This window comes from Apus apus, chromosome 13 (assembly GCF_020740795.1).
Source record: "Apus apus isolate bApuApu2 chromosome 13, bApuApu2.pri.cur, whole genome shotgun sequence".
In the NCBI taxonomy this organism is placed as follows: domain Eukaryota; kingdom Metazoa; phylum Chordata; class Aves; order Apodiformes; family Apodidae; genus Apus; species Apus apus.
This window is the reverse complement of record NC_067294.1, coordinates 19,060,123-19,085,869: the sequence shown is the minus strand read 5'-3', so window position 1 is coordinate 19,085,869 and position 25,747 is coordinate 19,060,123. Positions and strand designations below refer to the sequence as shown.

Below are 25,747 nucleotides of genomic sequence, written 5' to 3'. Positions count from 1 at the left end.
TTAGATCAAATAATTTATTTAGTAATTCCATGTAAACACTTCAGATTTACTAGCAAATACAATGCTTGCTGTTCTTTTAAATAGATCATTCAAAAAATAAGAATCTATTATTAATGGCAGGTTGACTAGAGATCTTCATACTATCGTACAAGAAGTAATTTGTTTTCTAATGGATTGAACATGATTTTTCTTGTTCTGCTCTTGCTTTACACAAAGCCCAAAGGACACACGTTTGAACTGCTCCCTGATGATGCCACTGCGGACCGGGGTGTTTTGGGGAGGGTACGCAGGCAAGTCCTCCCATCCTGGCATTGGTGTGAGCTGATGTGAGGGAGGGATGGCAGAGCTCGCCTGAACTCTGTTCACAAACACACGCCTTTTCGGTCAGAAAACAGAAAATGAAGGGTGGAGAACTTCTCTTTGGGATGTATAAAAGCAACGAACTCCATCGTTGACATTTACTTATCAACACAGCAGTACACATACACGTATCCACAGTCTTGGAAAAGCATCCTATGAGCTGGAGAAAGCAGTGGTTCTGAGGCTTGGTACACCAGTGCACTAAAATCAAAAGAATGATACCTTCTTACATAATCAAATGAAAAATAAATATCTTTATTTTCTGCCTACTTTATTTCAGTTTTCAAATAAATTTTAAATAAATCTGTACAAAGTATACTGTTACAGTATATATTCGTAAGGTAACTGAAATGCCTAAGTTTAACAACACTACAACAAAGCAGTATAGATTGGCACATCTCTAATAAAGATTAACTTTTACACTCAAAAATTACCAACTCCTGTGAAAACCCTTGATATAATTTTTTGGTATTTTTATGCAGGTTATGTTGCAAACATCTTACAGCCCAATTATCCCCTGCCTTAAAAAGAAAACAGCATATAGTGATTTTGCAGAGAATGTGAACATCATTATGCTGTTAAGGGGACATCATCAGGCTAGAAGAGAGAGAGAGAGATTTAAACAAAAGAAAAAAAACAACTTGGGTCAAAAAACGGGCAAGTTTTAGGCCTTGTGCCCTTCCACCCATCTCACCGAGCTCTGGCTGCAGCAGGTGCCAGGGCAGTGGCGGCACCGTTGGGATCTCTCGCCAGGCCTAGGAGCTCCTCGGAGCAGCCAGGATTCCCACCCTGCTCCGGCCGCAGGGATGCAAAGGGCAGCAGGAATGCTTCCAGCCAAACACACAGACCAACCAGGAAAGCATTTCCCCCCCCATTGCGTTTGAAAAGGAATTAACACACATGCACCAGGGTTGAGTTCCCCCCTGAACAAGACTCCAGTCGATCTGACATGTCCCTGTGCTCCAAAGACAGGCTTCGTACTGCATAGATTAGACAGCAAAGCAAACGTGTTACAGGGTGAAAGAGCCAAGTGCATCTCTAAATTCCAGTTTTCAAACCCAACCAGAGTTGTTAAATTCAGGAGATCTTGAAACCTCCTAATATTTAGTTAAATAACTTAAAACTGGGAATTGGGGGATAAGTAGTACAGACTAGGAGAGTTTTCTCTCTTCATCTTTCCAATCATATTTTAAAACAATGTTTACATGCTGCAAGTTAATCTTACATTAGAATGTAATGCAATATTGGCTGCAACATAAACCTCTAAATAAATCAACTACCATAGATTAAACTCTGTTAAATATTTCTAAGTTAATAAAATATTGACAGTATTATAAAATTACAGTATTTACAATAAGAAAAAAACTAGACTAATATATACCTTTAACACATCTCTTCTCCAATTTGGGATTGCAATGGAATTATGAATATATGAACAATTTATTAGAAAGTTGCATTGCAATTATCATTTTTCCATTAGAGCTAGAGAGGGTAATCTGTTACTGCCTTTGAAAAAAATAAGTGGCTTCTGATGATGGGGTGTAGCTTTTGAGAACCAAACTGGTAACAGGAGTCCTCCGCAAGACGTCTGAAGATAATGTAGGACCAGCCTCAATTGCTCAGATTAAAGTTGTACTACAGAACTGCCAGCAATCAGAACCACACAGGCTGCAAAAGGGGAGGAAAGGTAGTTTTCAGCTCAGAGTGCACAGCTGGAAGGGCTCCCCTCAGTCTGGACTCCAACTAAGGCTGCAGGAGCTTCGATCTCCACTCAAAAACTGCAAAAAATTTCGCTTTTGGGTTCATTAGAAGGAAATTAGCCACTGGTGCTCCTTAATTTTCTACTCCTCACCAGCTTCTCTGTTTCTTGTGCATTAGCATAACACTGTTGGTTTTGGGTCACAAACACTTGTGAAAAAAAAACAACTCCCAAGTCTGTTTGTCTTGGTATAAACCGAAACTCTGAAAAAATTACCTAAAATGGTTCCCATCATTAAAAAGCTCCAGCTGCTTTTGGGGTCCCAGACATCTAGCAATGTCCTTTTAATGATCAGACCTTTTACTTGCCCTTTCTCTCAGCATTGGAGGAAGAATTTACAATGAGTTCAGGAAGGGCAACAATCAAAGTCTCTCCCTCCTCCCCAGGTCATGCTTGCTTTTGAGCAGTAAATGAGAAAAAAATTAAGGGAAAAAAAAACCTTTTCAAATTCCTTTCCTGCCCTTCCCTCCCCCAGTCCTGCACACTGTAAAACAGAAATGGCATTATTTTTAGTGTATATTTTTGGCTAAATTATTTTCTCAGCCCCAGGCCTGAAGATGCTTACGGGAGACCTACCCGCAGGCTTTGGAGAGGTGAAGCAATTTATGTATTTGCAGGGGTTTCTACCAGGCCCCATGGTGGGCAGCTGGGAACACCTCTGTCCTTACAAGCAGGCTTTAAAATGGTAAAAGAGTAATTTGTAAACTTGGGTCTACATTACCAACAGAAGGCTCTAGGTCCTGTGGGCTCCAGTTCCCAGAGATGCAGAGCAGGAAAACTAGAAAGAAAACTCGGTACCTTTCAATCACCTACTGGGGTTGTACTGGGGGGGGAGCAGGGAATGAGAGAGACAAAATGAAAACTGACCTTATAAACAAAGGTATGTTTAGGGCTTCTGGTTTCAGGAATAAACCGATATTTACTGGTAAAAGTCTGCCAAAAAAAAAACAAACAAAAAAGAGATATAGGATTACTGGTAAATATTGGTTTATATGGATAAGTTAAAAAAGAAAAAAGAAAGTCAGCGTGCTCCCGATCTCCATGTGCTCCTGGGAAGAAGCTGAGAACTGCCCCACAGCCTCCCTACACTCAGCAGCATCTTGGGCACCCGGACACCTCAAAACAGAAGCCTTGTGTTGAGAGAACAGTTGTTTCCTTCCTTAACTACGTGTTTCTTTCTGGATTTCCCCCCCCTCCTCCACCAGGCTGGTCCTACAGGAGTTTGGCTCAGGAGATGAAAAGTTTTCTTCTGAAACCACATGGAAATGAATTTGTACATAACATGGTATCTCATTGCCAAGGCTGCTGGTGCCTGAGCCTTGTCCACTCCCTGAGATACCACAAAATATACAAGACTGAGTGTATATTTTAAATAAAGCATTTTCTTTTAAGTGGCATAAACCCATTCATTTTATTTACATGCTTATTTATTTCCAAAAATAGACTTGGTCCACATTGGACAAGAGAAATCAAAAAGCCATACAGTTGAAGAGTTAGAAGTCCAACATTTAACCAAAGTACAAAGAAATTCCAGAAGTCTGTGGCTGACTTGAACCACAGAAACATACACATGAGCCACACAGACATTTGTACATAGAGCATTATATTACCAATAATATTTGCAAACATGAGGTCAAGATGGCTAAAAACCCAGCAGAACCAAACCAGGAGTGACAGCAGAATGGAAGAGGGTGGTGGAGGGCCTTCACTACTGCAGGGAAACACCATTCTCCAGAGGTTTTGCTTCGCTTTGTTTTTCCTTTAACTGAGAAAGTCCTAATTTTTCTGCCCTGGAGATCAAAATTGAGGACACAGTGAAAGCCAACAACATGTAGCTCTCTAAACGCACAGGAGGGGCTGGGCGACGCGCCGGCAGCAGCACCCGTGGAGGTGCAAGGATCTGGTACCCGTGAGGATGCAAGGGACGTGGAACAGCGGGTGCCAAACAGCACTGGCGCCTCCCGGGCTGGCTGTGCTGGGGCTGAGCTGGCTCAGAGGATAAAAGCCCAGCCTAAAAACCACCGGGTGTGATGCCAAAGCAGGGCAAATCTGCAGGGCAGGACCCCTGTCCCATCCACACAGGCAGACTTACCCTGCCCACTGCTACCTGGCCCTAAAGATCACCTGGAAAAGAAAAAGTAGGTATTTATACCCTTGTGGTGTGCTGTGGGGCTCTGAAAAGGGTCCAGATGGCTTTCGTCTTGAAAACAAGAATTTCCCTCCCTTGCCATGGGCAGCTTTTGGGCATTATTAATTCTAGTCCCATCTACATTTTCTGGAAGACCCCAAATAATCCAGCCTGAACAGACCTATGGTATTAGAGGATACCCCACCAAACTAATGAGGGAAGGGATTTTTACTCAAACATTTTAACTTTTTTATATTTTGGGAAAAAAAAAAAAAAAAGCAAAAAGTGTGTGGAGGCCTGATTGACAGCAGAAGGAAAAATAAATGAAAAAGATGCTTGACCTCTGCATCATGCTCTGGTTTATCTAGGTATTTCCAGGGACCTCACTGCAATAGTATCTCAGTGTCTCCAGTGGATGGAAAAGAGACTTAAATCTCTATGTTCTCCTGCAGAGAATCACACAGCAAGTAAAAGAGGGAAGACAGATGTAGCATTCCTGGTACTTCTACAAATAACCCCCTATACAGGGCAGAACTGCATTGAAAGGGTATAAATTAATTTTCCTTTTTCAAGTCATCTTTGATGCTCACAATATTAAGTCTAGTTCAATGTGAATGTTAGTATAGAGCTAATTTACAGAATACCAACAACAATTATCTGTACCTAAGAGGATTTAAAGGCAAGTATACTCAGTACATCTAGAAAAAAATACTATTACCAAAATGCCAGACTTTTGACAGTAGTTAAAACAGAAGCAACCGTGCAGTTTTCTATGTGGATGAACAGCCTTTAGCACATCGCTACCATCATCTGAGCCTGTAACAGACAACTTCATCTTCTGATTTGTTTTATAGAATGTTTCTAATCTCAGATGTAAGATACATGTTTAAAAAGAGATGGGCCTGATCCCATGCAGTTGGGTATGTACAACACTCCCCAATGAAACTCAAAGCCCAAATTCCTAGAGAGCTCTGGAGATTTTTTTTCTTACATCAAATAAATATCATGCAAGCATACCACAATGTTTTTATATTAAGTACTTCAAAGTCAGCTGGTATAATTTAACTAGAACTGAGCAATCTGATGAAATTAGTACATCTAGGGGGAGGGGCAATGGTTGTGTCAGTGATGACCACCAAGATGCCAAGGGAAAAGAGCAGAGGGGGAGCTCAGGCACAGCTGCCTCTTGGACCGCAGCACCTGGGTCTGTAACACATGGGTATTTCCATGCAGCCTACACCCCTTCATTTGCTACCTTCATTTCCTCCAGAGTGAGCACATCACTCCAAGCCTATCAATACTTTCGGAGCATTAAAACAGCTTTTCCCCCCCCCGCCTATTATCTTGCATTTCCCACAGTCAGCCCCATCACTGCATGCTCACAGTACCAGACCTTAACATGCTTTTTCAAATTTTCCAGTTATTGCCAAACTGAAGTCACTTCTCTGGTATAAAACAACCACTCTGCTCTTTCAGTTGCCAATTCTTACATTGAAACACTAACAAAAAGCCTTGAGGTACGTGCATTAACCTGTCCCTACTGCAAAATCCAACCATTTATCAAAGCACTTACTCTTTGGCACCATGAGCTGCTGAAGACAGGAAAGGTGGGAGAAGCAAGGGTATTTGCCACAACTTCTAGACTTTTAAGAAGACTAAAACTAAGCTGGAGCAGCAAAGGGCTCACTGCAGTTAGCTACAGGTCCTCTGAGGTCTCTTGGGAAGAGTGGTAACACAGGTCTGTACATGCCCACACACACACGCACACACACACACAGACACAGACACACACACACACAGAGAAAACCCTCCCTCAAGAACAGAGCTAGATGAGACCTGGAAAATATTGACCGGACCTCTCTCGCCACTCCTTCCCTTTCTATCCATTGTCACAAGCAAAAGCTTTTAGGTTTTTCTTAGTAAAACCAAAATAAACCAGAACATATCCACCATACTGGTTGCAGATGCACGCTCTGGGATCCAGCAGACCTGCAAGTCAAGCTCAGGTGGAATTTGAACTGGGGGTGTCACATCACAGGAGAAATCTACATGTCATGTTACCCAGTATTCTGGGCTTGTTTCTCTTTAGTCAACGAGACTTTTCAGCCTCAACTTCAATGTGCTCACCAGAAAAGTTCAATGACCATCAACCCTTCTCCACCTGGTGACTTTGGTTTGAAGGAATCAGTATTTTCCAGAGGAAAATCATCTGCTCAAAGGCTGAAGATCTATTCAAGATGCAGACCTAGAAGCCTTCAATCACCAACTACAACTAGACTTTTGTCTACTTTGTGCTGCCCAGGTGATCAACATTGGCTGCAACCAAAGAAGGACTCCATTATATTTATCTCACTACAAGCACAGTTTTTTAATACCTTCTTGGAAGGACTCAATTAAAAATTTTAAAAACATCCAAATCAAGACCAATTGATTCTCCACCTCCTTCTGTTTGTCAGCATGGTCAAGGATTCTGGTAGATCACCCTGGAAATAAGACTGATCATAGAATCACAGAACAGTGTGGGTTGGAAAAGACCTTCAAAAACCACCTAGTCCAACCCTCTTTCTCTGAGGAAAGTATGGTGCTTTCAACCTATTATTGAAGAGTTACAGCATTTCAGTTTCTCCTTCTCAAACTGGAGATCAGGGTTGCTGATCTGCAACTCCCAGTAGCCTGTTTAATATTTAATTAAAAAACTAATAATCTGACATTAGGATGTTACCTGGTCATGGAGAATACTACGCTATTTTTTAACAGCCCTATTTTTCCTAGTAACTTCAGCATTTCATTCTCAAGCTCTTTTAAAACTCATAGGTACACTTGTTGCTCTTCCACCTGAATTTACTACTTTGCTCAAGCATCTTGGCTTGAGTTTCAGAGAGTGCCTCCTTTATCTTTATCATCCAAAAGGTGGTATTGTTATCCTTACCATCCAAAAGGTAGGCTCTCAAACATGTCCTGTGCTCCAGAATGACAGAGAAAGCGCTTAAGTAGTATGAAATAGTGCAGAAAACTGTGCCTTCAATCCTGCACTCTCAGGTTTTCTCCCCAGCTTTCCCTCTGATACACTTCAGATAGCATTTGCTCCTTAGGTCCCGGCTCTTCAAAGCTCCTTCTAAACTGCTTTATTTCCAGATCATGGGTTACCTGCCACACAGCGTGGCTCTTTCAGTCCTCTTTACAAGACTGGACTTCTGTCTTTCAATGGAGTCTAGATGGACTCCAGAAGACTCTTTCTTTATGACTATTTTACTTTGTAATTTATTTCTACTTCAGCTCTGAAGCTCCTTCATGACAGACCTCTGCCTAACTCGGACATCTGTAACCTTTCCAGGTATCTATGGGGCCGCCTTGACAAGTGTAAGGACTTTATTTTTCTTCTCCCCTGCAATATTTTATAACACCAGACTCATTTTTAGTCCAGTGCCTTCCACCCCTGAAGATGCTGAACCTGTTATTGTACTGTGGTCACTGATATTTAATGACTCAACAGTAATTATACCTTGAAACAATTATTATGTTTTAGTCCTAAATCAAGGGTATCTCTATACCATGCTGTTACAAGAAATGATCCTTTATGTAAATAAAAATGTTCACCAAAATGTTAGCCAGTTCCTTCCCAAACAATCCAGCCAGATAGCATGGACATACTTCAATTTATTTTTCCTACAGGTTTATGAAGATGTAAAAGCCTGGCTTTCTCCCAAGCCTTCTGAAATCCATAACCTTCTTCTCCTCTGAAACAGAAAATTTCCTAATACCTCTGTATCATTAAAATATGGGATTTATATCTAATAGAAATTTGGCTGTGTGGTCATCACTACTCCAATGCCCTCTCAGATTTTACAGTAACTTTTTATACCTTGTGTTTCTTCACACCTTTATGACCTAGCATGCCTGTCTGGTGTAGTCTGATGGCAGGTAATGCCGTATCTTACTGATTTTTGTCACCCTCCACAACATTTCAATCAGATTAGCTCTGCCAAGGTCTTTTTACACTGTTGAGCAGGCTACAACATTTCATGTTTCCACACTGGTATACAGATATTTCTCTTGCTTGGACCACATGTCCCTACCTCATCCCAACCCACTCCCCAACAGCTGGTTGCTCCTCCTGCGTACATGACTCTGCTCTCAAGACCCTCATACCCCCCACTGAAAAGTCACCCCTTGCCCTCCAGGAGACATAGGCACCTGTTTTTGTTCCTGGATGTCTTGTTCAGTGCCTTCACCCAAACCCTGACAGTCTCAGTCTTCCACTGCGCTGTGTTTGGTCCATCCTCCTGAAACCCTGCCCACTTTCTGTGCCACCAGTGTGCAGATACTTCACTGAAGTGGAAACCAGCCTGCACTGCGAAGTCATGACTCCTAACTTCACCTGTTCATCATACCCTTCCTACCACTTTCCCCAGCATGCATGAAGACTTCAGGACAAGATAATGCTGTGTCCTAAATTCTGTCTTCTCAGGCACCAAAATTTAGGTTCCAGAGTATCTCTACTTCAAGGACAACAGCCCCAGCCTTTCTCCAGGTACTCTGATATCTTCCAGGATCTATTTGCCCACTCAACAGCCAACTTGTCAGATGGATCTCCTAGTCATCAAGAGCAGAGACTGTATTTCCCACAATCACATCCTCTGCCATCCAAACCTCCCAGAGCTACTTACTGAGCTTCTGGAGGCATCTCCAGAAGACAGAACAGCTCCTTAACCAAAGCTTTAGTATTAAATTATAAATCACACCTTTAATCCTGTCCAGTTGCAAGTCAAGTTTGCAAAAATAAAAGACAAGGCAACCAGTGCTGAGTTGAGGATGGACCATCTATGGATGATTTAATGCCATCTCTACCAGCTCAGCAACTTTGGCTGCAAGAGGCTTTATGGAGCTTGGTTGCACTGTATAGTATTTTATCAGAAGATAACAAGTCCTAAAGTGTGTCCTCTGCACTCGTGTGTAGTTCCTAGTGCAGTTAAGCCAATGTTCTTCAATTCCCATAATTCAGCTAAGATTTTTACTTTATGACCATATAAAGTCCATCTTTAAACCAAAACCAGCCTGATTGTTAATGGATCATTTTTTAAAATTACTTTAAACCACCAATTAGAGACTTTCATTGGACAAGATAAGTTACACATGACCTTGCAAGAGCCTGCATGGAGTCATTTACCAGGATTTTTACTAACAGCTGCAGCTCTGAAGCCAAATTTTTTTTTGAGATTGAATGAGCCTCTGAACACAGCACTGTCAAAAGACCTATCCACAAACCACACTGCTGGCATGCATGAAAGCAGAGATGACAACTACATGAATTCATATAATCACAGAATCATAGAATCATAGGCGTTGGAAAGGACCTCTGAAGATCATCAGGTCCAACCGCCCTGCTGCAGCAGGAACACCTAGGGAAAATCACACAGGAACGTGTCCAGACCTGTCTTGAAAGTCTACAGAGAAGGAGACTCCACAACCTCTCTGGGCAGCCTGTCCCAGGGCTCCCTCACCCTCACAGGAAAGAAGTTTCTCCTCATGTTGAGGTGGAACTTCCTGTGTTGTCACTTGGTGCCATTTCCCCTTGTCCTATCACAGGCACTACTGAACATAGACTGGTCCATTCTTGACATCCACCTTTCAGATATTTATAGGCATTAATAAGGTCCTCTCTTAGTCTTCTCAAGACTAAACAATTCACAGTGCTTAGCTCAGTATTATTAATGCTAGAATATAAATCAAATTCTCTAGTCCCTGTTTTGCTCAGAGACCTGCCTAGTTGCCCTTCAGCACCCCCAGCAACGGTCATCTTATTGTCATTTCTTATTTAAATAAAACAATCTTTTAAATAAAAAGAAATTTTAACCCCATTTATAACTCTGTACTTGACAAGACACTGGCTTCTCTTCTTCACCTCTGGTGCTGCTCACAGAAAGTATTCTTAAGTTGACCTGCCCACACAGTTCCTGATAAGCCAATGCTACATTGCCAGCTCTCCTCAGCATCACTTGAGTGGGAGGTTTAAATACCAGCTTTCACAAAATCCTTTATCCATGCTTCCTGGCCCCAGCATTTCTTGAAGTGACAGATCAGCAAGCCTTCACAGTTTGCCTAGAAGTGAGACAGCTGGACTTGCTGCACTTGGAAGAGGCCGGCCTTTGAAAACCCAGAGCCCACCTCTTCACCCCAGGTGAGTCTTGAGGAGTCTGGATCAGCTGACACCACAGTGCTGATGCACACTTCCAGGAAGCTGCTGGTTTGAGCTCCTCTGCTCATACTAAATGCCTGAGCAAAAGGCAAGCCCAGGAATAGCAAGTTCCAAGCCTCAGGAGACTACATACAATAAAGCCAGCAGCTGACATCGCACTCACAAACTATCGCGCAACCAGGACAGAGCAGGGAGAAATGCAACATATTCCCTAGAGAAACTCTACAGCAAGGCCAACCTGGGGGGAGAGAAAGTCCCTCAAACCAAGGCAGCTAACCTTCAAATGGCAGTGCTACTCTGAGATGTCCTGTTCAGAGATGTCCTGCCCAAATGCTGCCCTGCACTCTGGGACACAACAGTGAACCTTTCTACTCCAAGTCAGAAGAACAAAACCCATCCCCATCTTTGCCTGGGTCTAACATACCAGATGGAGAGTGCTGCAGGTATTATGAGCACCCCGTGATTTGAGCTTGAGTTGCACAAAAAGACATTCATCAGAAATGAAAAAAATTGCTACAGCTCATTTTCTCCACCCTCAACTTCCAGCAATATAAATGATCCAGGCGAGTATCTTACACAGACTTAACCTCCTCCAGCCACCCCATGAAGTTGCAGCTTCCTCTCAGCACCAGCCACATCAGAATAGCTGATGATACGGAGGAGCTGAAAACACCACAGGAGGTGTCTGCCCCACAGCAGAGACCCACAGTTCATGTGTCCTCGCAGTCCCAAAGCCCACTCTCCAGCAACTGCGCATCAGTCCACTTCAGATAATATCTCCAAGAGCCCAGGCTTAGCTCCCAGACCTTCCCACAAGCACAACAGTGCCATCTCACACTGCCACACGATCTCTTGCAACAAGATGGTCACCCATGGGGACTGCCACACGGCCCCTGCACCACAACCAGTACAAAATTCAAACCCATTTGGGCCAATATGGTCATGGGGATCCAGGTGCTGTTTGGAAGCCACCTTTAAGAGCAGACCTCCATTGAAATCAACATGCTGACCGGGATGGTATTTCACTGTGTAGAGGTTTTTCCCTGAAAAGCTGTCTAAACATCTCCAAGGCCTTCAGTGCAATTCCCACAACAGCCACCTCCCTCCAAGGTCTCACTACCCAAGGGAGTACATCCTTCAATGCTGCAGGTGTAACTCCACACCTCTCACCTCTCCCGATTTGCAACAGAAAGAATGAAGCTTTTCTTTGCTTCCTGCATATTTCAAGAAAAAAACCAACCTTTCTGTGCCACCGCCAAGAAGGCTAAGCACAAACTCCCACTGCCAGCATTGCTGTCAGTCCTCTTAACTTCAGTCTCCCACGTGGCCTAAGCCTAGGGAAAGGCTAAGGTGCGTATTTTGTCAGGATGGACAGCAAACCAACTGATGACAGCAAATCCAACGAATTATCCAAATTAAGACCAAGTTACCTGCTGGGGAGATCTAGAAGTTCCCTATCCAAGGCAAGCAGTCTCAGAGCTGCCAGCTGATCCAGAAAGAAGAAGTATGATACATGTCACAAACCTAAGCCTCATGACAATAACATGCAAAAATGGCCAGCCATCTACACAGATGATCTTCTCTTTTATCTGGGGCTACATCTACATGACCAATCAGTACAGCCAGAGCCAAGTTCAACAGCAAAGGACAGCTCAGGACCCAACAGTCGCGTTATCAGTTTTGGAGATTTTACTTGCCCACAAGCTCTAGCTCTGTTTAACAGACCTAAGGCCCACCAGTTGGTAGAGCTTGTCTCTTGGCTTAGTTAAACAGAAAACACAGGTACATTCTGTAGGGACAGCAGAGGACTTCACTGCAGGATGTGCCTGACCCAAGCTGTGAAGCTACGTCAGACACTGCCATGACTCCTAGGACATCTGGTGCAGGGTCCTGGTCATCCAAAATGAGACAATATCCACAAACAGGCAAAGCCTACAGCCAGCCTGAGCAGGGCTCCATCTCAGCTGGACCTGGTGTCCTCCAGAGCAAAAGCCCCAGGTCCAGATCCCCTCTCCAGGCAAAGGAGCGCCAGTGGTATCGATCCGCAGGAGGACAGTAAAGCATTGTTCAGCAATATCCAGCCATTCACTCTGCCTTGTTTTAATCAGTCAACACTCGAAATACAGATAGTGAGGCCAGAAGTCTTCTATCTTTTTTCACTTAACCTTCAGCTGACATTTTTCTATGCAAACATGTCTCATTCCTCACTGTATGAATTCAACTCTCCCTCTCATGCAATATTTTGCCTCAAACAGGCTACACATCTGTTTATTACTTTTACAGAGGCAGGTGTGACATGCTCTGACTCTTCCCAAAATCACAACTGTTTGTCTATCTTCAGCCACATGCAGACACTAAATTGCAAATATGGGACCAGCAGAGCTGGCGCAACCAGGGAGCCCAGCCCCACACTCCCCATGCTCCCTTGGGACCAGCTGCCCAATACCTCTTGGCTCCCCCTGACAAAGGGTCTGCCAGAGCTGCTGTCCCCTGGCTCCTCCATGAGTAGCAGCACTTCCCTCCATCCCTCATACCTGAAGCACTCCAGTGGTGGCCTAGGCCTACCTTGGTCATCCACCACTACCAGCCTATCCCAGACCCCTCTTGCTCTGGAAGCCTGTTCCCACCCTCTGGATGGACAACACCTCCTCTGGGGTGACTGCTGGGAGCTTCTTCCCTTGGACAAACTCTCACCCAGCTCAGGATACATCTTTGTCAGTGACAACAGCACTATGCCTGACTGAGGGAGGGCACCCCAAATGCAACCTTCTCATTCCTTCCCTTCTGATGTACTTCAGCAGCAAATTTATACCATGCAAATTAAAATAAAATATTCAGTATGCCAGGGGAGAAGTAACTCTGTGAACCCCTAAAAACAGGTGATTTGGTGTTTAGTTCTCTCTGCTATCTACAGCTGTTTGGACCTGTATTAACAACAAGAAACACACGGCCCAGTAACACCTCAGAGTCCACCGGGGCTCTGCAAGAAGTGTGATGCACTGCGGACCTCTGCATGGACTGACTTCCCCCCAGACTGCAGCGCTGCTAAAACACAGTCCCATCTGGAACTAACATGCTTTGAAAAGACAAAAAGTAAAAAAAGGATAGACATACTAAAAGAAACTCCCAGAGAGGACCAAGACCACCTGGCATGAGTTGTACGGAAGCAAGGAGGCAGCATCGCTGATGGGAGCAGAGCAGAGCCCGTCTCCAGCAGAACTTCAGCTGCCACACAAGAGGAGCATCCTGCCTGTGCCATCAGGCCATCAGCCTCAGTCGTTTTAACACCAGAGATCCCATTTAAGAGAAAAAAAACAAATGTGGAGTTCAGGTCCAAAGATTAGGCTCTGGTCAAAACAGGCTTTTTAAAAAGGTTGTAATTTTGGAAGTCCGTTTATATTAACCCTAACTAGCTTTAAACTATATATACATATCTCCTTGCCATGACTGCAACCCACACACGACGTTTTGCGGTGCCAGCGAGCTAAATCATGTTGCAAGTGAGCAGAGTAAAAGGAACCACAGGCTTGAAAAAAAGCTTTGGGCTGAAATTATCTTTCATTGTTGCAAGAAGCTCAGGAGATGGCAACAGCAGAAGGAATCAAGAAGAAAAATGGAACTCACTTGTTTACCTTGTCGGTTTTGTCAAAACATTTTGACAACACTTTGCATGCAGCTCATTTATCTATTCTGCTACCAAATATTCAGATCCTTTCACCTATCTTCACGTATTATAGAAGAAAAGTAAAACTTCTAGGGAGAGAAGTGCAAGTGCAAAAACCAAAAAAGCCCAGCACGAGAACTACACTGGACTCCAGAGAGTCCAAACACCAACACGAACAGTGACCATTCAGTTACACAAGCTGAGCTAACAAGGAGCAAGCAGCCAGCAGAGGAGTGCAGTAAGAAAATAAAAGGAACATTTCTGGAAGCCTGACAAAAAGCAAAGCAAAGCAAAGCAAAGCAAAGTAAAGGAAAAAATAAAATAAAATAAAATAAATCCTGCAAACCAGTATTTGAAATTTGCGATTAAATAGAAAAAATTCTCAACAGTGTCGTCTTAACTGAGTAACTTAAGCGCTTTAGGCAGAGCCCTGCCTCTCACAAAGCAACCCAAGCCAGGACGAAGCAGCAGGTTTTTGAATGACCAAATTGCATAGTTGGGAAGAACTTGCTTTTGCTGCCTTCTTTCCAACTCATCTAAGGGAGACTTGTTTTCTAACCCATTGGACTAGCAAAACCCAGGAAATCGGTTGGTTCTAGTTACATTTTATGTGCTTGACAAGAGCCCCCCAAAGTGTAAACCTGTTTTAGCATTCTTGTACATTAATGTCAGAATTTCTCCACTTCTAGCTCCCACAACTTCTGCCACAGACAAGTCAATCAGATTTGGTATATGACTGGAATGGGAAATGGAAGGTCTGTGTTTAAAGTGAACAAGCAAACGAAAAAAAAATTATATCAGTGCTCTGCAGTGTTGGATCCAAACTCAGTGGATCTGCTGAAGCCTTCAATCCAAAACTTGGCAATTTTGCTATTAAAAAAAACCAACAAGCCAAAAGTTTAACCTGTTGAACTTGGAGAAAAGATGAAAGTGGCAGACCTTTGAGGAAGGGATACAAAGTGTGAGGGTGCAAAAATGTAACGTGCTTTAATTCAACCACCTTAGAAGAAATCAGTTTTTCTTTGTTTGGCTTTGTTTTTCTCACATACCAGGGAACTTCCCAAAGGGTGGTTTTAGAGTTTAGGGGCACCAAGGTGGAAGCATGAAGTGAAGACATGCCAAAAACATCAGGTTTTTAGAAACCCTTCTTGAAAAAGTGCACCATGTTTTTAGTAAAAATGCATATCTACCAAATCTCCACTGACCACGGGCCACTTGCATACAGGAAGTGTCATCATTTTGCAGCAGCAATGCTGACATTTTTGCATTCTCCTTCCACCCACCTCCCCAATTTTTTTCCTTGGGAGACATACAGCACCACTGCATTAGAACGTACAAGAAATGAAAACAGTGAGTACGACTGATATAGAACCATTGACTTTTTATTACAAATGTACTTGATCACTTGGCTTCAAAAAAGTTTAAATCAACCCCTATTTTCTGTACGCCAGTACAAAGTAAAATCTATTTTACAAATTAAATACCTAAAAATTTGACAAAAATATTAAAGTTTGATGGAAAAAACAGTTATAAAAATCTTTAATCCCCTTTTAAGAAGGTAAGAGATAACATTCCCTCCCAACCCCCACAGTCCTGTTATACAATATTAATAGTAATTTTTTTCAAATAGGTAGGTATTTTATATCTTGCTGTTAGCATACAAGTCACTCTAATAGCTTTATCTGTATATACTCCAGTTAGTGCACGAATGCCATCTGATCGAATATAATCAACTATTTTTAACTGATCCCTAATTTACATTTCATAGCTTGCATAGTTTGAAGGGACAAAGGTTACACTACAGCTAATCATAAAAAAAGGTGGTTACAGTGCTATTTTTAAAGGCAACAAAGTAATTGCTCCCAAAAAAAAGAAGTTATCTGCTCGGCTCTGAGCAGGGGTTAAAACCAGCAGCAGCTTTCTGTCTGGCCCGAAGGGAGGGTCTGTGCCGGCCCCGGCAGCCCCTCCACGGACTGTCCCTCAGCCAGCGCCCGACAGGCGCACTTCAACCCCTGCACGGGATACGCAAGAAAGTGACACTGTCAAGTTTCTTTTTTTTTTTTGCCTTTTTTTTTTTTTTTTTTTCTCTCTTTTCCCGTCGTTGTGTTTTGTTTTGTTTTGTTTTTAATTGAATTCTCAAAAAATAATAAGAAAGCTCTCCAAGCCCGCGGGTACGCCTGGCTGGAGGCTCAGCGTCCCGCCCGCAGCGCAGCGCCGAGTTGCCCATCGCCGGCCCCGCGGCTGCCGCCCGCCCGGACCACCGGACCGCCCGGACCACCGGCCCGCCCGGCACCGCGGCCGGAGCGCCCTCCGGAACGGGGCCTGCGGCTGCGGGATGGATGCCTCCCGGCGGGGATGGATGCCTCCCGCAGCAGCAGCCCAAGCGGGACCACAAAGAAGAGGCAGGAATCAACAGCAGCTCATTCTGCTTCCTTTTTTCTTTTTCTTTTCTTTTTTTTTTTTTTTTAATTGAATGTCTCAGAGACACAGCAATGTTACTTTTTTTTTTCAACAACAACAAAAAAATAAGGACTTTGAACTCGGAGGACATTTCTCTGTTAGCATAAAACCACTTATTTCAATGGAAAATTACTTGACAGTGTCCCTTTAAGTTAAAAATAAAATAATGTCAGTATTGCGATGAATTTCAAGTTTTCTTGCACGTAATCATTATAAAGTAGTTTTTACCATGCTCTTGGACCTGTTCTACAAGACATTTAAAAGCATATCATCAAGGAAATATAAGGCATACTTCTCAGGAATTAGGTATCTTGGCACATTTGAGCATACTGTCTTTTTTTTAAAACAACACATATGATCAAATATACCTTTCTTCTAACATCAAACAGGATTTTCTGTACTTTGTTTTAAATACTGAGATACTAGAGCCTTGGTAAAGTACCGAGCACCTCTGGGAAAAAAAAAAAAAAAATTAAAAAAGCAAAAAAATAAATCAAAACAAAACCAAAATCTGAACCTTTACAGACATTTTAGTCTTTCATTATGATCATTCATCAAGTCCTAGAACATACATAACATGTGTTATGAGAGGAAAAATAAAACAACCAAACCCAATGAAACACGCAGAAGAAACCCCCAAAACAAGACAAGAACTGACCACGAGCTCTCGGGCACCGTTCACCAAACTGCCCCCGCGCTGCTGGAGGCTGTGCTGGTTTGCCTGCAAGTGCGCGGCCCCTGCGCCCCCGGCTCAGCCGCACCCCGCGCAGGAGCGGGAGCAGCGCCCGCGCAGCGATGCTCCCGGGAGCCGCGCAGGGCCGCGGCCGCGCTGCCCTCGCCTCCCGCTCATTGCCGGGGAAGCAACGCGGGAGCGGGAGCGCCGGGCCGCGTCCGCCGGCCGCGCCGCAACTTTGGGGAGGGCAGTGAACAGCAGGACCGAGACAATCAATCAAGTAGCAAAACCAAAGCAATTAATTTCCTAACTACGTCTAGCAGCATGAAGAATGCAGTCCCACAGACATCACAGTTGAAGTACAATAATCGATGGAACTGCCCATCCAGAGCCTCCGATCCAAAAGCAGGTTACCAGACACATGTTTACATGCAATTGAGAACCATTTCAAATGTCACATTACGCACTCTGAAAGCTTATTTTACTACTGGGAAATAGGAAAGTGCACATTAAAGCAATTTTAAACATTTCCAGTGATTGTTTAAAAGAAACAGAAACACCTCACTACCAGCATTGCGTATTTAACTTTCTGTGAACACTAACAGCAAACTTCTTTAAAGGGAAATAATGCATGGTACAATGGAAACAGCTCGTTTGACACTTACAGTACATCTCAAAAAAAAAAAAAAAAAAAAGGAATTACAACTTCAAATGGGAATAAAAAGACAGCAGAAAATAAAATTCTTTAAAACAAACTTCCTTCCCCCCCCTTTCTAAAACTCCATCCTTGACCACCAGTAAAGAAGTGCAGGCAGCTCCTGCTCATACAGGTGAGCAGCCAGGTCTAACCCACGGCTAACTTTGCCAAGTGCTTCAAGAAAAATGATTGCACCCCAACAAAACTGAGTGGAACAAGATCCTAGTTTCTCTGAAATGCTGTCTACTGAATTCCAGCCAAGAAAAGAAAAGGGGAAAAAAAAAAAAAAAGTTTTGTTTTCACTGTTTAAGGCATCTTTTTTTTGTATAACATTTTCTCTTCACTCGTAATGATGATAGTCATGCAGCAGTTTAATGATAAAAATATATTAATATTTTACTATACAGCAGCAAGAAGTTAGTCAATTAAAAGCACATCAACTTTTTTTTTAAAGAAAAAAAACAAACAAAAACCAAAACAACAAAACAACCTGTAAAAGTCTATTATTATTCTTAGTATTATTACAGACAATTTCAATTTGGAGAACACACCTGGACAGACTAGTGTTCTGACAAATCTGCGTCTCCCTACCCTAGGCTTCGACCAGAGCCGCGAGCACGCACACCGGCAAGGGGGCGGGGACGGGAGGAAGGGCACGGCAGGCTCGCCAGGTATGTAGCCAGTAAGAACTAGCACCAGAGCTACACCGAAATCCGTTACCGACACACACCGGCTTGGCTTTCACCTCACACCGCACCTCCCAACCCCATGGCTCAGTAGGGTCACTCTACTACTGCGTCGCACTCATTTCTAACAGGCCTCCAGAATTACCGGCAGGGGTCACAGCACAGGTTCGGACCTCGCACGAGTTAGAAGATACAGTGCTAGTGGCAACATGGAAAGACTCGCTACCTGCTGTCCAAAAACAGGGTGACTGGAAACCGCTGCACGTCAGGTTAAGTACTTTCAGTACACAGAATAAAAAAAATATATTATGAACAATACAAGTACATCTCATATACACAATAATGACAATATGCCTACTCAATTGTAAACCAAACAGGTGCAGAAAAAAATATTATGGGAGGAAATTCTTTATTTTTTTTTCTCTCTCTCTCTTTTTTTTTCCTCTTTTCTTTTTTTCCTGTTTTTTTTGTTTTGTTTTGTTTTTGGTTTTTTTGGTTTTTTTGTTTGTTTTTACTATTTGAATAACTTTGGTTCAAACGTAAAAATCACAAGTTAGCAAATTTCATTTAAATGCCTTTTTTAATAATTTTTCTTCATGTTCACAGAAGTTTCACTGACCATTTTTATATGTTTAAGGTCCAGATGCAATGCATATTGTATAAAAGAGAGCACTTATTGTTTACCTTGCATGAATTAAACCTACGTACCTTTTAACTCTACAAACTTCTGCATAACATTTAGACAAAGCTCAGACACACAGCATGCCTAGCCCTCATATATATATACACATCTCTAATCACAGGTATATAGGGTGTCAAATATACTATAGTAACCTCCATGTAAGGTTCGAAATTTGGTAACAAAATGAGAAGAAAAAACTAAAAATATTATTTTACGTGTTCTAAAATATCTCTTTTTTTTTTTTGTGCTAAAGTCAAATGTTAGCTCAACATGAAAAGGACTTTTTATATAATTCAGCAATATTATAATCTTGACCATTTTTGCAAACACTTTTAATAATAATAGCTTAAACGTGTACAAAAGTTCTTGGTTAATTAGGGAAATAAACACTCAGTTCTTTATATTTTTAATCAAGTAGGAAACACAGTTCATATATAATGTTATTACTTTTTCTGACTTTTTTTTGTGTGTTTTGTTTTGTTTTGTTTTTTTTTTGTTTGTTTTGTTTTAGCAGCTGCTTACTGTTTGATACGGTGGGTAAAGTGGAGGAACATCCAGCGATGGGTGGCGGGTCGGAGGCGCTGCTGCCGGGCGGCGGGGGCGCCGGGCGGGCGGCGCGGCCGGGAGGGGCCGCGGGGGGGGGCTCCCGGCCGCCGCCCCCCCGCCCCGCCGCCCGCCCGCCCCCCTCCCGCCGGCGGCGGGGCCAGTCCGCGTCCCGGGGGGCGGGCGGTCAGTCCTCCTCGGGCTCCTCGGCCTGCAGCAGGGCGCCGGGCGGGCCGGCGGCGGCGGCGGCGGCCTCGGCCTCGGGGGGAGGCTCGGCCCCGGCGCCCACGGGGGGGGCGGCGGCGGCGCGCTTGTCCCGCTGCTTCTCCTGGATCTTCTTCATCTCGTCCGAGTACTTGCAGAAGGTGTGGCCGAACTTGGCCCAGACCTTGTAGGGGACGGTGATGGAGTTGCGGTAGGTGGGCTTCACCTCGCTCACCCGCATGAAGACGCCGTACTTGTTGGAGCCCACGTCGAAGAAGAAGCGCTTGTTGTCCACAGTCAAGGAGGTGCCCTCGGGCAGCTCGGCCGGCTCCTCCTCCACCCCGTAGTCGTCGATGAGCTTGGCCAGGGCGTCGCGGAACTCGATGAGACCCTGGGCCGGCAGGGCGATGGTCTGGCCCTGCGTGGAGCCCAGCCCCGGGCCGCGGTTGACGGTCTGGCGGACGCGGAGGAAGCGCCCGCGCTGATTCTCCTTCAGATCCATGTAGTACTTGCGATTCTCCCGCACCAGGAACTCGCTCTTGAGCGCTCGCCGGGGCTCGTCGGCCGCCTGCGCCAGCTCGGGGGGCTGGCTGGGTCCCAGCTGCGCGTAGTGCTCGATGAAGTCGCCCAGGTAGTCGCGGAACTCGACGGCCACCGACATGGAGAGCGTCAGGCGGCTCTTGTTGCCGCCCGCCCCCACCTCGGCGATCTTGAGGAAGCGGCCCTTGGCGTTCTGCTTCACGTCCAGGTAGAAGCGCTTGTTCTGGATGTCCACCCGCTTGGAGGCCAGCTCCTGCGTCTCGTGCTGCAGGCCGCCGCCCGGGCCGCCGCCGCCACCGCCGCCGCCGCCCGAGCCCGGCCCCCCGGCGCCCGCCGCGCCCCCGCCGCCGCCGCCGCCCTGCTCGCTGCCGCTGTCTCTGTCCGCCATGATGCCGCCGCCCGCCGCCGCCGCCGCCGCTCGGCCTCGGCCGCCGCCTCCGCTTCTCGCCCGGCGCCCCCCCCGCGCCGCCGCCCGCAGCCGCCGCCTCCTCCTCGGCCGCCGCCGCCTCCTCCTCGGCCGCCCCCGGCCGCCGCCCGCCGCCGCTCCGCCCGCCGCCGCCGCCGCCGCCGCCGCTGCTGCAACAGCCCCCGCGGCCACCAGCCGGCCGCTCTCGCGAGATCTGCGGGAGCGAGGAGAGGGCGCGGAAGGCGGCAGAGAGCGGCCCCGCCGGCCGCCCCGCCGAGCCGGGCAGCAGCGCCGCGCACCGCCGGCGGCGGAGACCCCGCACCCGGCCCCGGGGGGTCACCCGCTCCCCGGGGAGGGAGCAGACCTCACACCTCGGCAGGGGGGAAGAGACCCCGCACCTGGCAGCGGGGGGGCTGGCGGCCCCGCGTCGCGGCTCTCGGGGGAAAACCTCGCACCGCTGCCCTGCTGCCACCCCTGCCCCGGCATCGAAGGGGGACGATCCCGCACTCCGGGCGGAATCCCGCACCCTTGCCCTGTTGTCACCGCCCCCCGGCATCGGGGCGGGGGGGCGGCGGCCCCACACCTCTGCCTTGTGTCAACCCCCTCGGCATCGGGGGTTGCCGGCGACCACACGTCTCGCCGTCATCCCCCGCCGCGGCACCGGTGGATCCCGACCGCACTTCCCGGGACCTTCCCTCACGGGGGTCTTCCCCCCCAGCCCCTGGGGCTGCCGGCGGGCCGGGAAGCGCCGTCGGGCTTCTGGTGGCAAAGGGCTCGGGGCTCCGTGTGCTCTTGGTGGGAGCAGGGTCCGCCAGCCGCAACCCCCATCCCAGTGCCGGGATAACACGGGGTACTGGGTGCAGGGGCTTTTCGGGTGGAAGCACAGAGGGCGGATATGTATTTATTCGGGGATGTATTTATTCGGGGCTACTAATGAAATTAATACATACATTAATACCGGGAGTGGGGAAGAGCAGGTATCCCCATTGCAGGTGACCAGTTTGCTTTTTATTAAACTACTGCTTTTTTGTAGGTTTTTGAGGAGATCCCTTTAGCTCCCAGTTCTCATTACAAAACACGGAATCTCAAATCCTGAATCCCAAGCCAGCTCCAGCCCAAGCAAGGATGCTTTCTGCTGGTGCTGCAGGCCAGGAAGCAAACTGACAGGCTGCGTTTGGCTCAAAGCCCCTTCCCTGCCTGCTGCTCCTCGCGCAGCGAGTGCTGACATGTACGGAGGGCATCAGTGGTACCCCGAGCATCCCAAAAAACCTGCACGTGTGGACATGGAGCTGTCGTGCCACAAGGCAGATTTCATGGCGGGCCACAGGATGTGCTCTGCGCTGCAGCAAGTAATGTGTTCATGGAGGAGAAAGAGCTTACATTGCTAAGGTGTCTGTCTGAGGTGCTGCTGAGGTATTCTGGGAGGAACCCGCAGTCTGCCCCATTGCTGTGCTTAAAGCCTTTGATATTAGTAACAAGGAAAAAACCAGAGAGGAAAGCAGTTTCTATTCGATACAGAAACGATGTGTGGGGCTGCAGTGAGCTGCACCTTGTGAGCTGTCAGCAGCTGCATGGCAGCCTGCAGAGCTGCCCCGAGCGGTGGGACGCGCGGTGCTGCGTGGATGCTACGTTTTCAGCCTGCCCAACGCGAGATCTCCCCCCGGGAGTCCCTGGCATGGGAACTGTGTGGCCAGGCCAGCATTGCTGTGCTGCACCCCTGTGGCAGGCTGAGGGCTGATGCTCTCTCTCAGTTTGCTCTTTTACCCTGAAGACAAATGGCATTAAATAATTTTAACTGGAGCCTAATGATGATGCCTCCTACTAATGTCAGCAGGTATCTGTATGGAGTCTAAACCACTGCTTTATTCATGTGGGAGAGCTGGTAAAGAAATAACTGCTGAGGAAATGCATTTGGTGAAAGCCCAGGAAGCACATTGTCAGTCTGTTTCTGACCATGGTGGGGTGACAATTGTTGCTGGTGATGTAGCTGATGAAGTGCAGTCAGTAACAGGTTATTTTTCCTTGCCAGTGCAGGCCAGCATTATGGTTTTCAGTGATGATGATTCAGTTACTGGGGATACTAGGAACAGACCTGCCAATGTTGCTCCTCTGATGGGATGGCATTGGTGAGACCCTGCTTGCCCAGCTTCATTCTGTGCTGCTGATCAGAGCATTCCTCAGCACCCTGGTTTTGAGTCTGAATATGGCTTGAATGTAGCATTTGCTTATTTAAGTAAACATGAAAAAGTAAGAAGGTGTATTTTCTTCCCAATAGCTAATCTTTTTTCCATAGAAGCTCTACTGTAACAGTCCCTCCCAGGCTGCAGGGACCTGCATCTGTCTGCCCAGCGCTGAAATAAGATACTATGGATGAAAGTGATGGACAAATGCAGGAGCCAGGAGAATCTCTTCATACCTCCTCCAGGTACTGATGTCTTATTCTGGACAGGGATCTTGCAGGCATCCCCTGAGTCACACACTGCCCTCCTTTGCTGTTGTGGTTGTATCAGTATTTCCCATATGTTTATCAGGCTTCATGTTGGCCTCTCCTGTGGGTTCTGCCGACGTGTGTCCGAGACCTCTTTGCTCTGAAAATCAGAAATCTTTTCATCCCCAGCCTGAATATATAATTGGCATATTTACAGCTCCACAAGTTTTGGCTTGGAGCCTTCATACAGTTTTATCATGTTTTCTCACCTTCCACGTGTCTCTCTCAGTAGCAATTATATCCCCTTTAGTCCCTGTTCTGATAGTCTAAATAAGGGTTTGGTAGATTCATAGATAAATCCTTACTTTGACTGTTGTCGTCCTTTATTGCACCAGTTTCAGTTCCTCTGAAAGACAGGAGAGAAGATTTTCATAGTCAGAACTGGGATTTCAGACTTAACATTAATGGGACTTGTGTTTCAAAATCCAGTTCAGAGCTTTTAAGAGCACAGCTGAGCATTACAGTGAGCATATCAAAGTTTGGAGCCCAAACCTGTTATTCAGCTACAAAACAACAACTTTGCTGACTCCAAGAACTTGTGCGAACATTTATAATCACAGGAGGGAATCTAAGAGCCATTCAAACAACAGATAAGATTTGTAACAAAAGTGGCTGAGATGCAATTGTTATTGTGCAAGTCAAAGAAAAGGCTGTCACACATGGAGGATGTTGCCAAGAAAGATGCATTTGAGTTGTCAAGCCATTCTTCTTCCATCCACTGTCCGGATTCTCCTGCAGTCTTTCTGGATTCATTCAGGCTTAGTTGGGTGATCCACTGGATTAGAAGGTGATTGAGTTTAGACTTGCCCATTGGACACAGCTTTTTACTAGGCTGTGTCAGATCTTTGCCTTGGCCCAGTCCTGGTTCACCCCTCCCACCGTGGACAAGGGAGAGTATTCTGGTTCAGAGTATTTTCTGAGCTGTGCTGGGACTTGGAGCAATAAGGATTCGAATCGATGTTGCCATTGCCATTTCTTGGAGCTGGAGCAACCAGAAAGCAGTTATAGCTGCGTGAGGATGTCTGAAGTTGTGTGAAGGCTTACACCAGCCCCAAGATCGGAGCATGGATGGTGAAAGCTTCCTTTTCCATCTGGGTCTGCTTCAGAGTGTGCCTTTGGAGAGGGGAGTTCAGCATGGCTTGTGCACTGTCTGCGAGACATTGGTTGCCCATGAACAAGCCCCATCATGTGCAGCGAACAAGAAACTAGCACACCACATCTGTAAGTCATTTATGAAGATGGCAAAAATGAACTGTGCACACAATGGAGTTGCTATTAGGTCTGTCAATCCTAATTAAAAAAAAATATTCTCAATGAAAATTATTTATAAAAATAAATTGCAGTGGCCCTAAATCAAATTATTTGTGAATGGTTCTTAGTCCTCTAGATCAGTTAGAACTCCTGTGTTAGTCACTGGACATCATCCAAACTACATGCTGAATGAATAACATGTCTGCCAAATTTCATTTTTTTTTAATCCTCTCCCAGTTTGGCACAGGACAGTTAAAGTCATTTTTCTAAATATCTTTCAGAACATCAAGCAACTGTATAACAACAATGGAAAAGCTTGACTGTGGTTAACACAGCCCACCAGTTGTAACCGCTTCTCAAACAAAGTCACTCCGGTTCCTTTGATGATCTGTTTTGGGTGAGCACCAAGACAGGAGTTTCCCCATGGGAATACTGGGGGTCACTACCTGCAATGCCACCCCACCAGGGAACTGAGCTCCCAGGTGTTCAGGAGTGGGGCGCAGATGGATCCCCCCTGTCCTTGGGAACAGGGTTTCTGTCTTGCCCATCACCTGCTATAGACAGACATTCTGGAGACACAGCATCCATCCTTGTCCACATCTGCAGTTTCCATGGCCAGGTGTGGAGATGCCTGTCTTGCTGGCTCTTCAAAAATAAAAGGGAAAATGAACAGAATTGGTGACTGCACAATGGCAGGATGAGTTATTGGTTCTTTTCTTTGCAAAGATAAAGTGCTAATTCTTCTAAGCACTATGTGAAGTCCCATCCAAGTTATTTAAGTTTGGAATTGTTTTCATTATGGCTTATTCCAATTATGCACTGTGCATTCTCTTCTCCCTTGACTGGCCTGCAAGTCTCCCCACTACCCTTTCCTCAGCAAGTTGGCTTCCCCCTCACTGGTCTTTCTCTTTCTGACCTCAGAGGATCCTACAATGTCATCACCTACAAAGAGGAAGGATCCTTGCCAACTCATGGTTCCCAGTGAAGTTAGAGGGAAGCCTAGTTCTACA

At 45.8% G+C, this 25,747-nt stretch overlaps 1 protein-coding gene across 10 annotated transcripts; it reads right to left on the bottom strand.

The window, feature by feature from the left end:
* PURA (purine rich element binding protein A) lies at positions 1–21,184 on the bottom strand. 10 transcript variants are annotated; one of them, XM_051630917.1, is made up of 4 exons: positions 19,828–21,184; positions 2,987–3,052; positions 2,841–2,897; positions 1–2,028 (listed from the first exon to the last, which is right to left on the bottom strand). In XM_051630917.1, the coding sequence occupies exon 1, from the start codon at positions 20,978–20,980 to the stop codon at positions 20,036–20,038; it is 945 nt and encodes a 314-aa protein (XP_051486877.1). In that variant the 5' UTR covers positions 20,981–21,184; the 3' UTR covers positions 1–2,028; positions 2,841–2,897; positions 2,987–3,052; positions 19,828–20,035. The 10 variants fall into 10 exon arrangements, with proteins under 10 accessions (XP_051486877.1, XP_051486874.1, XP_051486878.1 ...); XM_051630914.1 differs by having other exon boundaries at positions 2,987–21,184; XM_051630918.1 differs by having other exon boundaries at positions 1–561; positions 2,987–21,184.
* Positions 21,185–25,747: the final 4,563 nt, after the last annotated feature.

Coding starts and splice junctions, on each gene's coding strand:
- PURA (XM_051630908.1), bottom strand. CDS start 20,980: ATGGCGGACAGAGACAGCGGCAGCGAGCAGGGCGGCGGCGGCGGCGGG.